The sequence below is a fragment of the Elephas maximus genome, chromosome 18 (assembly GCF_024166365.1).
Source record: "Elephas maximus indicus isolate mEleMax1 chromosome 18, mEleMax1 primary haplotype, whole genome shotgun sequence".
In the NCBI taxonomy this organism is placed as follows: domain Eukaryota; kingdom Metazoa; phylum Chordata; class Mammalia; order Proboscidea; family Elephantidae; genus Elephas; species Elephas maximus.
The window spans coordinates 71,161,054-71,176,893 of NC_064836.1; the positions used below are offsets into that span (position 1 = coordinate 71,161,054).

Consider the following 15,840-nt stretch of genomic DNA (forward strand, 5'->3'; position numbering starts at 1 on the left):
GAAATTTAATCCCACGTAACAATGTGAAAATGAGAAAACACTAACCAAAGCAACAGGTACATTTGTACAACACTTAAAATAACTATTGCTATAAAACCTGAAATCTCATTTTGAAGTAAGTGAAGACTATTAAACTCCAAGCCATAAGACAAGAGACAGTGGAAATGGTGAAGCTGCCAGTCTTAGCTGTTCCAAGCAGGTTTTAAATGAGAATCTTTCTTCTCTCCGAAGATATAAAATACCAAGAACTCTTAGAATCACTATCAAAAGTAAAATAAGGCAAAATCTGCAATGCAGGAGGCAAATAACTACATCATTGAACTATCTCCTTCTCCTGGTCTATCCTAGAGGATTAGCATCTCGATTTACCACTCAAGATCACGTCTTAAAGAGATGCTGAAAGTGCTAAGGCCATTACCACAGACTTAAATCTGTCCTCCAGTCTTACTGAGAAGACTGCATTTGAAGATACCCATTACAGGTAAGCACCATTGAATATCAGACTGAAATTACATTTCCTGTTTTAATTATTTCTTTTTGGCATGGTGACCTGACTCATAGTATTTTGTTTCTCCTTAAGTAGCACAATTAGGATGATAAGAGTTTTAAAGGAAGAGGGAATAACAGCCATAGGGCTCTCATGATACATTTTGGATCCTTTACTACAAAGTTCAACCCAAAGAGTTAATAAAAATATGGCATATAAAATTGTATGTATACAGCATAACCCTGATACCAAAGCCAGGCAAAGACACCACAAAAAAAGAAAACTACAGGCCATTATTTCTCATGAATACAGATGCAAAAATTCTCAACAAAATTCTAGGCAACAGAATTCAGGATCACAAAAAAAAAAAACCACCACCAGAATCAAGTGAAATTCACACCAGATATGCAAGGACGGTTCAACATGAGAATATCAATGCAATCCACAAAATAATCACATGGTCATCTCAATTGACACAGAAAAGGCATTCGATAAAAACTCCAACATCCATTCCTGATAAAAAAAAATCTCCATGAAACAGGAATAGAAGGGAAATTCCTCAACACAATAAAGAACATCTCTATAAAAGCAAGGAGCCCTGCTGGTACACTGGTTAAGAGCTCAGCTGCTAACCAAAAAGTCGGCAGTTCGAATCCACCACAGCTACTTCTTGGAAACACTGTGGGGCAGTTCTACTCTGTCCTCTAGGATCACTAAGAGTTGGAACTGACATAACAACAATGAGAATGGAATAAAAAAGGATGCCCCTCATCACCACTCCTATTTAACATTGTGCTGGAAGACCTAGCTACAGCAATAACCCAAGAAAGAGAAAGGTTATTGTTGTTAGGTGCCATTGAGTGGCTTCCAACTCGTAGTGGCCCTACGTACCACAGAACGGAACACTGCCCGCTCCTGCACCACCCTTAGCCATCGACTGGCTTCCACCTCACAGTGACCCTATGTACCACAGAACGAAACACTGCCCGCTCCTGCATCACCCTTAGCCATCGACTGGCTTCCACCTCACAGTGACCCTATGTACCACAGAACGAAACACTGTCCGCTCCTGCACCACCCTTAGCCATCGAGTGGCTTCCACCTCGCAGTGACCCTACATACCACAGAAAGAAACACTGCCCGCTCCTGCACCACCCTTAGCCATCGAGTGGCTTCCACCTCACAGTGACCCTACGTACCACAGAACGAAACACTGCCCGCTCCTGCACCACCCTTAGCCATCGACTGGCTTCCACCTCACAGTGACCCTATGTACCACAGAACGAAACACTGCCCGCTCCTGCACCACCCTTAGCCATCGAGTGGCTTCCACCTCGCAGTGACCCTACATACCACAGAAAGAAACACTGCCCGCTCCTGCACCACCCTTAGCCATCGACTGGCTTCCACCTCACAGTGACCCTATGTACCACAGAATGAAACACTGCCCGCTCCTGCACCACCCTTAGCCATCGAGTGGCTTCCACCTCGCAGTGACCCTAGGTACCACAGAAAGAAACACTGCCCACTCCTGCACCACCCTTAGCCATCGAGTGGCTTCCACCTCACAGTGACCCTACGTACCACAGAACGAAACACTGCCCGCTCCTGCACCACCCTTAGCCATCGACTGGCTTCCACCTCACAGTGACCCTATGTACCACAGAATGAAACACTGCCCGCTCCTGCACCACCCTTAGCCATCGAGTGGCTTCCACCTCGCAGTGACCCTACGTACCACAGAAAGAAACACTGCCCGCTACTGCACCACCCTTAGCCATCGAGTGGCTTCCACCTCACAGTGACCCTACGTACCACAGAACGAAACACTGCCCGCTCCTGCACCACCCTTAGCCATCGACTGGCTTCCACCTCTTCCACCTCACAGTGACCCTATGTACCACAGAACGAAACACTGCCCGCTCCTGCACCACCCTTACGCTTGCTATGCTTGAGCCACTGTTGCAGCCACTGCATCAGTCCACCTCATTGAAGGTCTTCCTCTTTTCTGCTGATCCTGTACTTTACCAAGTATGATGTCCTTCTCCAGAGACTGATCCCTCCTGACAACATGTCCAAAGTATGTAAGACGCAGTCCCACAATCCTTGCTTTTAGGGAGCATTCTGGTTGTACTTCTTCCAAGACAGATTTTTCGTTCTTTTGGCAGTCCATGGTATATTCTTCACCAACACAACTCAAAGGCGTCAACTCTTCTTCAGTCTTCTTTATTCATTGTCCAGCTTTCACATGCATATGAAGCGAAAGAAAACACCATGGCTTGGGTCAGGTGCACCTTAGTCTTCAAGGCGACATCCTTGCTTTTCAACACTTTAAAGAGGTCTTTTGCAGCAGATTTGCCCAATGCAATGCATCTTTTGATTTTTTGGTTGCTGCCTCCATGGGTGTTGATTGTGGATCCAAGTAAAATGAAATCCTTGACAACTTCAATTTTTTCTCCCTTCATCATGATGTTGCTTATTGGTCCAGTTGTAAGGATTTTTGTTGTCTTTATGTTGAGGTGTAATCCATTCAAAAGGCTGCAGTCTTTGATCTTCATCAGTAAGTGCTTCAAGTCTTTACTTGCAGCAAGCAAGGTTGTGTCATCTGCATAACGTGGGTTGTTAATGACTCTTCCTCCAATCCTAATGCCCCGTTCCTCTTCATACGGTCCAGCTTCTCAGATTATTTGCTCAGCATACACAGTGAATACATATGGTGAAAGGATACAACTCTGACATACACCTTTCCTGACTTTAAGCCATACAGTATCCCCTTGTTCTGTCCGAAAAACTGCCTCTTGATCCATGTACAGATTCCTCATGAACACAATTAAGTGTTCCAGAATTCCCATTCTCCACAATGTTGTCCATAATTTGTTATGATCCACACAGTCAAATGTATTAGCAGAGTCAATAAAACACAGGGAAACATCGTTCTGGTATGTTCTTTCAGCCAGTATCCATCTGACATCAGCAATGATAGATCTCCCTGGTTCTGTACCCTCTGCCTAAATCCAGCTTGAATTTTTGGCAGTTCCCTATTGATACACTGCTGCGGCGGCTTTTGAATGATCTTCAGCAAAATTTTGCTTGCATGTGATATTGATATTGTTTGATAATTTCCACATTTGGTTGGATCGTCTTTCTTGGGAATAGGCATAAATATGGATCTCTTTCAGTCGGTTGGACAGATAGCTGTCTTCCAAATTTCTTGGCAAAGGTCAGCGAGCACTTCCAGCACTGCATCTGTTTGTTGAAACATCTCAGTTGGTATTCCGTCAATTTCCAGAGCCTTGTTTTTCACCAATACCTTCAGTGCAGCTTGGACTTCTTCCTTCAGCACCATCAATTCCTGATCATATGTGACCTCCTGAAATGGTTGTACATTGACCAATTCTTTTTGGTACAGTGACTATGTATGCCTTCCATCTTCTTTGGATGCTTCCTGGGTTGTTTAATATTTTTTCCTGTAGAATCCTTCAGTATTTGAACTAGAGGTTCGAAATTTTTTTCAGTTCTTTCAGCCTGAGAAATACTGAGCATGTTCTTCCCTTTTGGTTTTGCATATATCATCATAATACTTTGTCTTCTCAAGCCACCCTTTGAAATCTTCTGTTCAGCTCTTTTACTTCATCATTTTTACCTTTTGCTTTAGCTACTCAACGTTTAAGAGCAAGTTTCAGACATTCATTTAGGTCTTTTCTTTCTCTCTTGTCTTTTTAATGGCCTCTTGTTTTCTTCATGTATGATGTCCTTGATGCCATTCTACAATTCATCTGGTCTTCAGTCATTGTGTTCAACACGTCAAATCTATTCTTTATTGTTAATCTCCTGAATTTCTGATTGCTGTCTCTCTATGGATTCTTGCAGCTTATTAAATTTTTCATTATGTTCTTGAAGAACATTTTTAACTGTTTTATCTGTGTGTTCCTTGGCTTGTTCTACGTATTGCCTGATACGTCTTGAAGAGTTCTGTATATTAATTTTTTGAATTCTGCATCCAGTAATTCCAAGGTGGCACCTTCATCCAGAAGATCCTTTGATTCTCTGTTTTGAGAGCTTGTTGAAGTGATCATGGTCTGTGTCTTTATGTTATTTGATATTGACTGTTGTCTCCGACCCATCTGTAAGTTATTGTATAAGTTTATTTTATCTTTGCTTACCGTATCCTAGTTTCTTGCTTTGTTTTGTTTTGATATGCCCAAATGGATTGCTTGAGTGATCTAGCTTGATTATTTTCACCTTTGGGGTTCTGACGCCCTGTCACCAGATGGCTAGAGCTGTTATCAGGTATGTGAGCTTATGAGTCCATTCACTCTTTTTGTGGATTCAGCACAGGTGTCTAGGTAGCTGGTCAAGTGTGTGGTACAGGCTCTGTCCTACAGTCTTAGATGGACAGGGGTGTTTGGTGTAGGTACCGGTATCTGGTTGCAGCAGGGGGTCAAGCTATGAGCAAGGGCAAGGGGCTAAGAATCATCCCCCAAGTTATCTCTGAGGAAAGCGCGTCCCTGTTCCCTAGAGTGTACAGGCGGGTGGGTTCTGCAGATGGACTATGGGCATCCGATGCTTTTGGTTGTAAGGACTGGGAGGTACCAGTTACCCTTGGACCCCTGTCGCGGATGGCTGCGTGACCTGAGTGGAACCACCAGTCCTTAGGCCCCTGATGTGGGCAGGTGAGGACCCTAATTAATAGGCCAAGCCATGTCAAATATCAAACACCCACCTCTCCACAGCACAGCTTAAACGGTCGCAGTCTGCCAGCAAGTGCCTATTCTCCTGAAATAGACCTACACAGGTCCATGCAGGGGAGAAAGGTATTCAAAGTCCACGCACCATTTATGCCTGGACAGGGGCCACTTCTGTTCTGATCTCCCCAGGTTAGTGGAGCTGACAAATTATCTCTTCCCCCTGTTGTGAATTTATTCCTTCTCCAAGGCTGGGAGGATGGCTCCAGGTCCTCAACAGGGCCTATCTCAGGCCCAGGGAAATGAACAGCCACTGAAGCCGACTTGGAGGCGGGCAGCGTGGTAAAACATACGCCAAGTACTTAGCTTTTGCCGAGAGCGCCATTCTTCTCTGGCTCTGGAGGTATGAGTAGGCTGTGTGGCTGGCTGCTTCTCCCTGAGAAAACTATGGCTAAATGCTACCACCAGCCTGTCACAGCCGCTTCTGGGAATGGTGCCTGAGGGATCCCAGCGATTCAGGCCCAGCAACTCCTCTCCACTTCTGAACGGTCTCTCTCTCCCCCGGCCACTCAGTCCATTTTCTAACTTTGCCTTTGATGTTCAGGGCTCCTAGCTTGTCATAATCATTTCATTTGATTTTTCGGGTCTTTGTTGTAAGAGGGATCGCCAGAAGCATCTGTCTTTTCTGCCATCTTGGCCCCGCCTCAAATCTATTCTATAGATGGTCTCAAAATTCAGGTGGGATATACTCAAGGCCATACTTTGACTCTCGTGGACTTGTTCTAATTTTCTTCAGTTTCAACTTGAACTTGCATATGAGTAATTGATGGTCTGATCTGCAGTCAGCCCCTGGTCTTGTTCTAACTGATAATATTGAGCTTTTGCAACATCTCTTTCCACAGGGTAGTCGATTTGATTCCTGTGTATTCCTTCTGGCAAGGTCCATGTGTATAGTTGCCATTTATGTTGGTGAAAAAAGGTATATGCAATGAAGAAGTCATTGGTCTTGAAAAATTCAATCATGCGATCTCTGACATTGTTTCTGTTACCAAGGCCGTATTTTCCAACTAGTAATCCTTCTTTATTTCCAACTTTTGCATTCCAATTACCAGTAATTATCAGTGCATCCTGATTGCATGTATGATCAATTTCAGATGGGAGAAACTGGTAAAAATCTTTAGCCTTAGTGGTTGGTACGTAAGTTTGATTAAGTCGTATTAACCAGTATTCCTTATGGGCATATGGATATTATCCTATCACTGACAGTGCTGTACTTCAGGACAGATCTTGAAATAGTCTTTTTGATGATGAACGCAAGGCCATTCTTCTCAAGCTGTCGTTCCCAGCACAGTAGGCCATACGACTGTCCAATTCAAAATGACCAATACCAGCCCATTTCAGCTCACTAATGCCTAGGATATCGATGTTTATGCGTTCCATTTCATTTTTGTTGATTTCCAATTTCCCTAGATTCATGCTTCATACATTCCAGGTTCTGATTACTAATGGATGTTTGTAGGTGTTTCTTCTCATTTTGAGAAACATAAACATAGGACATCTAAATTGGAAAGGAAGAAGTAAAACTACCTGTACTCACAGATGGTATGATCCCATACCTAGAGGGCCCCAAAGATTCCACAACAAAACTGCTGGAACTAACAGATTCAGCAGAGTAGCAGGATGCAAGATCAACATACAAAAATCAGCTGGAGTCCTATACACCAACAAAGAGAACTTCGAAAAGAAAATCAGGAAAATAATACCATTTATAACCCAGTAGCCTTAAAAAGATAAAATAATTAGGAATAAATATAACCAGGGGCGTAAAAGACTTATACAATGAAAACTACAAAACATTATTGCAAGAAACCAAAGGTGACCTACATAAATGGAAAAACATACCATGCTTATGGATAGGAAGATCCAACATTGTGAAAATGTCAGTTCTACCCAAAGCAAACTACAGATGTAATGCAATCCTGATCCAAATACCAACAGCATTCTTCAATGAGATGGAAAAAGTACTTACCAGCTTTAAATGGAAAGGAAAGAGGCCCCAATTAAGTAAAACATTATTGAAGAAAAGGAACAAGTAGGAGGCCTCACACTATTTGATCTCAGAACTTACTGTACAGCCACAGTAGTCAAAACAGCCTAGTATTGGTACAACGACAGACACATTGACCAATGGAACAGAATCGAGAACCGAGATGTAAATCCATTTACCTATGATGAGCTGATTTTTGACAAAGTACCGAAGTCCATTAAATGGGGAAAAGACAGACTTTTTAACAAATGGTGCTGGAAAAACTGAATGTCCATCTATTAAAAAATGAACCAGGACCCATACTTCACACCATACACAAAAACTAACTCAAAATGCATCAAAGACCTAAACATAAAACCTAAAACTATAAAAATCATGGAAGAAAAGGTAGAGACAACACTAGAGGCTCTAATACATGGCATAAAGGGAATACAAACCATAACTAACAATGCACAAACACCAGAAGATAAACTAGATAACTGGGAGCTCCTAAAATTTAAACACTTGGGCTCATCAAAAGACTTCACCAAAAGAATAAAAAGAGAACCTACAGACTGGAAAAAATTTTTTTGCTGTGACATATCCAACAAGAGTCCAATCTCTATAATTTACAGAATACTTCAACACCTCAATAACAAAAGATAAATAATATCATCTCACCCCAACATTACTGGCACTAATCAAAAAAGCAGAAAATAAAAAATGCTGGAGAGGTTATGGGGAGACTGGAACTCTTATGCACTGTTGATGGGAATGTAAAATGGTAAAACCACTATGGAAAATGATATGGCGCTTCCTTTAAAAAGTAGAAATAGAAATACTACACGATCCGGGAATCCCACTCCTAGGAATATATTCTAGACAAATAACAGCTGTCACATAAATAGACATATGCACACCCATGTTCACTGCAGCATTATTCACAATAGCAAAAAAGATGGAAACAACCTAAGTGCCCATCAACAGATAAACAAATATGGACTACTACGCAAGGATAAAGAACAGTGATGAACCTGCAAAATACCTCACCACAAGGATGGATCTAGAGGGCATCATACTGACAGAAATAAGTCAATCACAAAAGGATAAATATTGTATGAGATCACTATTAAAAAAAATCAAGTAAAGGTTTACACGCAGGAAAAAAACACTCTTTGATGGTTAAGAGGGAGAGAAGGGGTGGGAAGGGGAAATTACTAACTAGATAATAGACAAGCATTAACTTTGGTGAAGGGAAAGACCACACACAATACAGGGGAAGTCTGTACAACTTGACCAAGGCAGTCATAGAAGCTTCCTAGACACATCCAAACACCTTGAAGAACTGAGTTACTGGGGCTGAGGGCTAGGGATCATGGTCTCAGGGGACATCTGGGTCAACTGGCCTAGTTCCTAGTTTATAAAGAAAACATTCTACCTCCTACTTGGGTGAGTAGTGTCTGGGGTCTTAAAAGCCTACGAGTGGCCATCTAAGATACATTTATTGGTCCCATTATGCTAGGAGCAAAGGAGAAGGAAGAAAACCAAAGACTCCAAGAAAATATTAGTCCAAAGGACTAATGGAGCACATGAGCCACAGCCTCCACCAGCCTGAGCCTGGAAGAACTAGATGGCACCCAGCTACCACCACCAACCACTCAACAGGGATCACAACACAGGGTTTCTGCCATAGCAGGAGGAAAATGTAGAACAAAATTCAAATTCACACAGAAAAAGGCCAGACTTACTGCTCTGACACAAACTTGAGGAGCCCTTGAAACTATGGCCCCCAACACCCTGCTAACTCAGAACTGAAGCCACTCCCTAAGTCCACCTTGCAGCCAAAGATTAGACAGGCCTATAAATGAGTAACATATGTGAGGAATGTGCTTCTTAGTTCAATCAAGTATACGAGACTAAATGAGCAACACCTACCCAAAAGCAAAGACAAGAGGTCAAGAAGGGAGAGGAAAATTGGATGAATGGACAGGAAGAACCCAGGGTGTAAAGGGACTAGGGGAGATTGCTGACACATTGCAGGTATTGCAACCAACATCACAAAATAATTTGTGTGTAAATTTTTGAATAAGAAACTGATTTGTGCTGTGACCTTTCACCTAAACACAATAAAACTGAAAAAATAAAATTGCATATATAACAAATGTCCTTACCGTGACTTTGGTAGATTTAATGTTTCCATATTTGACGGAGGAAAAAAAGGAATCTAGCTTGGTAAGTAAATGATTTAATGTTTTATTGTATTTTTGGTGAAAGTGTAGAGAGCAAAACAAGTTCCCATTCAATACTTTCTAGACATATTGTTCAGTGACATTGACAGCATTCTTCACATTGTGTCAACATTCTCATTATTTTCATTCTAGTTGTTCCATTCCCGCTGCCCCCGACATTCTCGTTTATGCTTTACAGTAATTGTTAACCATTTGGTCTCATATAGATGATTTCTTAAAGGTGAGCAGTATACAAATGTGATATTTATTATTTTATAAGCTAACTTGCTTTTCAGTTAAAAGGTGGTTTCAGGGGATAGATTCGGTTCCCAGTTTAAAGACTATCTCAGGGCAGTTGTCTTGGAGATTCCTCCAGTCTCAATGGGTTCAGTAAGTGTAAATTTTTAAGAATTTGAGGTTCTGTTCCACGTTTTTATCCCTTTCTATCAGGACCCACCCATTGTGACTGTGATCAGAACGTTTGGTACTGGTAGCAGGGTACCATCCAGTTCTTCTGGTCTCAAGGTAGATGAGGCTGGTTCATGGAGACAGTGAAGCCTACATTTTGGTTCCTTCTCTGAGTAAGTAAATGATTTAATCTAAGAGTGGGACAGAAAACTGAAGAAATCTAAGGGAAAACCCCATACTTATCTTTGTGCTCTCTCTGGAGAGAGACTTAGTTACTCCTAATTTTAAGATTATACAAATAAATATTTTAAATCAAATGGCCACCCCCTATACAAGCTACGTGGGCAAGGGCCTGGCTTCCTCTTTGGGGTACTTTCGACAGTATGGATGGCTGTTCTCAGGTATCATCTGGACAGTTTCTAATGCAACTCGTATACAGTGTGAGGGCTTCTGATACACCATGCTTCTGCTCTCTCTCTGGCTCCTGGAAAGAGATGGGACAGCCTACACACAATTGGGTGCTTACTCCAAAGAGCAGAACCAGACAGGGCAGGACAAGAACTGACAGCTGAGAGTTAAGCACCAAGCTTCATGAGCAGACAACTACATGAAGTCTAAGCTTCCATAATCAAATAAATCAGTCACACATTTTAGCACCACATGACTATTGTTATGCTATGTGGTAATTAGGCGTAAAAAGCAAGCAGTCAGAATCTGTATTTATCAAACCAAATCAAGTATTTCTTTTTCTCACTTTGCTAGTTTTCTGATCTCTGTAAGGAGTATCACAATAAATTTTCCCCACCTCCATATACAATTTAATCCCTTCGTAACCTTTGTTTTGTTTAAAAAGTTACATCTGGGGTGCAGGGCACTAAGTTAATCCTATTCCTCACTTCCTGGCACACTGACCACTGAATCCTTAGGCTGTGCAAGGTTCCTCTCATTTTATTCTGTTTTATATTTTTCCCCTTCTTCCCCTCTCACTGCCTTCCCTCTCCACAGGTTCCTTCTCTAATGTATTTGATGTATGTTAGTAAATATGTGGGAAACCTCGTAAAACATAAAGTATGATTTTCTGTGTTTTTAATTTTCATGACTGGCACTGTATTAAAAATCATTTTCTGTTTCCAAAAAAAAAAAAAAAAAGGCCACCCATAAGTGACAAATATGCTCAACTTTAGTATTTCACTAAAGATAATAAATAGGAATGTATGTTGGTGATTATTTACCACTTTAGGAAAAAGCATAAACTAGAAATTTAAACAGCACTCACTTGAAGCTGGGTAAATCATTAATGTCTTTTCGTTTCCCATTTCAGCTTAGAAATGAAGCCATCGCCTCCCTGCCTTCCACACAGGGATACAAATTTAAAATGAAAACAAAATGTTACAAGTAGCAGACTTAACTACCTGAGGAGTCGGATACAAATTCTAGCTCTGCCACTCATTAGCTATGTAACTTTATGCATAACATCATTACCCCTCTACTCTCAGTTTCTCCATTTCTAAATGGTAGTAAAAATGTTAACCATACTTACCTTACAGGGTTGATGTAAATAACAAAATGATAACGTGAAAAGTATTCTGTGATATACAAAGGCATGTAGAAAAAATTATAAAATACATGGTGACTATGATTTGGGACCTACGTAAACATATATGGTCTTATATTTTCTTACCACTTTGCAAACTCGTCAGTCTAATGACTCAACAATAAATCAGCTACCATCAAGTTCATTCTAACGCAGGGCAACCCGGTGTGTGTCAAAAGAGAACTGTGCTCCATAGCCGATTTTCTGAAAGTAGACCACTAGACCTTTCTTCTAAGGTGCCTCTGTGTGGATGTGAATCTCCAGTCTTTCAACTAGCGGCTGGTATGTTAACTGTCTGCACCACCCATAACATTACATAAATACACAAGAAAACTAGGCCCTTCTGAAGTTCAATTTTTGAGTCTAGCACTATGTTTAACAAAGTGTTTTTAGGGATCACCAATCATATGAGATGCTCATGGGAATTTAAAAAAAAAGGGCTCCAAAAAAGGAACCGCTATAGCTGTATACCTCCTGGAGGTTCGGTCAACAACACATCTTAGTCCATTGAAGTCCTGCAGTAAAGAAACCTGTTTAACTCAGCTAACACTCACAGATGTAAAATAAAAACTACAGCCCACTCATTAAAATGAATTTAAAAGTTAAAGAAAAAAACAATTGCCTTGATATTACTGAAACTTAGCAGAGAATCTCCAGCGACATCTGTTGTTGTTGTGTGCCACTGAGTCCATCCTGACTCACAGCAACCCCATGTGACAGAGCAGACTTGCTCCATAGGGTTTTCTAGGCTGTTATCTTTATAGAAGCAGATTGCCAGGCCTTTCTCCTGTGGAGCCACTGGGGGGGTTTGAACCTCCAAACTTTTGGTTAGCAGCTGAGAACTTAACTGTTATATCATCAGGGTTCCTTCCAGTGATGCCTAGCCTACTCCCATGACATGCTACTTATATCTCTCCTTGGACACTTAATTGTATCACACTTTTTACAGTTATTAACTAAGTTATTTGTAGTTATTAACTATCTCTCTCACTAAATTCTAACTCTCTAAGGGCAAGGACCATGTCTGTGTACCTGCTCCCCTAAAATGCATACCACGGAACCTTGTTCAATAAATGTTGAATTAAACCATCTATTGGAACTAACTCCTTAAACCTCAATATAAAAAAAAAACAAAAATCTTCACAACTGGACCAATAAGCAACATTGTGATAAACGAAGAAAAGACAAAAGTTGCCAAGGATTTCATTTTACTTGGATCCACAATCAACGCCCACGGAAAGAGCAGTCAAGAAATCAAATGACGCATTGCATTGGGCAAATCTGCTGCAAAAGAACTCTTTAAAAGTGTTCAAAAGCAAGATGTCACTAGGTGTGCCTGACACAAGTCAAGGTGTTTTCAGTCATCTCAAATGCATGTGAAAGCTGGACAATGAATACAGAAGACCAAAGAAGAATTGACGCCTTTGAATTAGGGTATTGGCGAAGAATGCTGAATATACTATAGGCTGCCAGAAGAAAGTGCAAATCTGTCTTGGAAGAAGTACAGCCAGAGTGCTCCTTAGAAGCAAGTGTTTTGTTCTGTTGTACACAGGGTCGCTGTTGAGTCTGAATTGACTCGACAGCACCTAACAACAGAACTAATTCCTATTTATATAGTGTATCTTTAAAAACCTTATGATATAGAACAGGGGCCAACAAATTTTTTCTCTTAAGGGCCAGGTGGTAAATATTTCAGGCTTTGAGGACCATATGAAGACCGTGTGGCTGACTTCCCCTAAAACTTTATTCATAAAAACAGGTAGCAGGTGCATTTGGCCCATGGACCATACTTTGGTGACACCTAATGTCAATAAATTCTTCCAATATTCTCCAGATACAGCACTGGACACAGCCTACACTCTTATGGAAAAAAGGCAAGTCACAAAAGCCCATTATTAGAGGACAAAGAAATATAATCCAGTTCTAATTTCAGTTCTTACTGTCACCACTATGGCCAGGTTTATGCGGTATAATTTAGAAATGAAATGACCCTTTAAAATGTACATTCCATTATCCAACTCAGATTAATTTACCTTGTATTTCTCTTTGGCTTTCTCTTTGCCGAGAAGTTTAAGAACTTTATCAGCTAACAGCATGCTTTGTTGGTTTTGGAACCCTTCTAATATACAGACAGCAGTCACATCTAGAAATGATGGAAAAAAACAGGAGTAAGTAGGAAATTATTGTAAAGATTATTCGTAGCATCAAATGGGCACGATGTGACCACAGAAAGCCCCTGGTATTAAATTCATGGCCTAATGTGGCAAACAACTTCACTGCCAATAAACTGACTCCTTAGTACCTTGATTTCATATACTCTGCAACCAAGCTCAAAGCTTAGACAGTTACTCCACTTCTCTGGAATTCACTTTCCTCGTCTGTGCAATGAAGGGCTATACTTGATGACTTCTGATGCTCCTCACTGCTCTAATAGTCTCCAAATGGCAAACAAATAAGGAATCCAGGAATATGCAGTGAGTGCAGGCTGATGAACACAGTGTGGCTCTCTCATGTCTGGTCTTTTCTACAGGCCCCAGAGCTACTCCTTGCCTCCAAAGCCATCTAACCATCGTGCTACAGCCCTCTCAAATAAATCTGCCTTAAAATGCCATTTTCATCTGGTTACGCCACAGCTCAAAATATAGTGGTTTGAAATTTCAAAGATTAGCGGTCCCTTAACCTCTCCACCTTTCATTCAAAGCACTCAAACAACATCAATGTCTTTTCCCATCCCATTTCTCCTATCAAAAATTCCATTCAACTTCCTTTCTACAAATTATTATCTGTCAGTAACTTCAAAACCTGGCTCAAAATTCAGGATTTCCTTTTCCAAATCACCCCTTCTACCCACTACCAAGTAGGTGACACCACAAAACCTCAATTTTTCTGAAGTGGTCTTTAAGTCATACTCATTTTGCAACACAGATCTTTTTTTAAAGGAGCTTTTTCCTTTAAAAAAATGTTATTTTTGAAAGCAGTAATTATGGTTACATCTTACGTTTATTGATGCTCAAATTTAAATTTGTAGTGGAAGCACTTTTAGACTGTAGAAATTACATTCTGGTTTAGCTTCACATCGTTAAGTACATTAACCTACAGTAAGGTACTTAAAAGTCAGTGGCTTATATACTAATTACAGTTTTCGCAGCAGATATGGCCAATCAGAAGCTGCAGAATATTTATAGCACTTACCGAGAATGACAAATTCACTTTGATGCTTGTACCATATAAAACAATGTTTGAGAATACCCAGGGTAAAAAAACAAATGTTTTCCTTAATGATACATCTTAAAGTTACTTTGTATTTATACAGGATATTAACTGATAATAATGTAGAATCTAAGAAACATCACTGGCTAAAAGTTCTTTTTGGATTTTCTTATTCATGGAATTACACTAATGCTCATTAAATTCCAAGTTTAAAATGTGTGGTATATAAATTCCAAATATTAATTGGAATATTAATTCCACAGAGGGAACAAAGACAATACTTAAATATCAGCAATCTCAATTTAAACCGGAAAACAAAGTCTCCATTGGAGAAGAGTCTAACACTTAAATATAATCGATTACTCACAAGGCAGAGATTCATATAAATTTACCAATCACTACAAAGCCTTTGGTAATTTTTATATGTAAACATAAAAATACCCTCACCTTCTAAACATTCCTTCTTATTGTCTAGCTTCTCGTGGGCTTTTGCACGTCTGAAGAGTGCCTTCACATATTTGGGATTAAGTTCAACAGCTTTTGTACAATCTTGTGCCACTTCTTTCCATTTTTGCTGTAATTGAAAGTATTAAAAAAAAAAAAGTCATACTAAAGGAAGAGCTGTTTGACAGAAACCATGTTTCCAAGCTTGACAGGCTGAGAATTGAGTCCTGCAGTAGAAAAAAAATATTCGCAACACATACAGAGTCAATATCTAATATCTAAAATTATGAAAGCTCATATAAATATCCATAACAAGACAATCAACCTGAGTTTTACGATCAGGCAAAGGACGTACACAGGCCACCTGCCCACCATGAACCTACATGGATCTATGTGCTCACGTCACCACTTTCTTCCCTCCTGCTATGACTGAGGAAGTGCCCTCTTCATCAAAGGCCAGCCCTCCACTGTGATGTGGACTCTCTTCAAGGGCTTCGTGCTTTCCTGTATCCCTTCTCTGCACTAATAGTCTTCTCTACTGAATCATTCCCAGAAGCATAAAAACACTTGCTTTAGTAGTTTTCATCTTTTAAAAACCCTCCCTTGATTCTATTCCCTACGGTTATTGTCCCATTTCTCAGCTCCTCTTTATTGCCAAACTTCAAAGAGTTGCCACTCTACTTGTTTTCCATCTACCTCAATGCCTACTCCTCAATTTCCTTTGCTAAATTCTCCCTTCTACCTGATCTCTACATGCT

General features: G+C 40.5%; 1 protein-coding gene and 1 long non-coding RNA gene across 2 annotated transcripts in view; both read right to left on the reverse strand.

Annotated features, from left to right (window-relative positions):
* The window catches only part of TOMM70 (translocase of outer mitochondrial membrane 70), a 64,383-nt gene that overhangs the window by 18,718 nt on the left and 29,825 nt on the right, over positions 1-15,840 (reverse strand). Inside the window, exons 3-4 of the mRNA XM_049858655.1 lie at positions 15,086-15,212; positions 13,462-13,571 (exon numbers count right to left, since the gene is read on the reverse strand). Of these exons, the coding sequence (XP_049714612.1) occupies positions 13,462-13,571; positions 15,086-15,212 (237 nt within the window). The remainder of the gene's footprint in view (positions 1-13,461; positions 13,572-15,085; positions 15,213-15,840) is intronic.
* On the reverse strand, positions 5-13,455 carry LOC126061838 (uncharacterized). The gene is made up of 3 exons (XR_007513895.1): positions 2,369-13,455; positions 1,898-2,128; positions 5-1,820 (listed from the first exon to the last, which is right to left on the reverse strand). It is a non-coding gene; the product is annotated as an uncharacterized LOC126061838 (long non-coding RNA).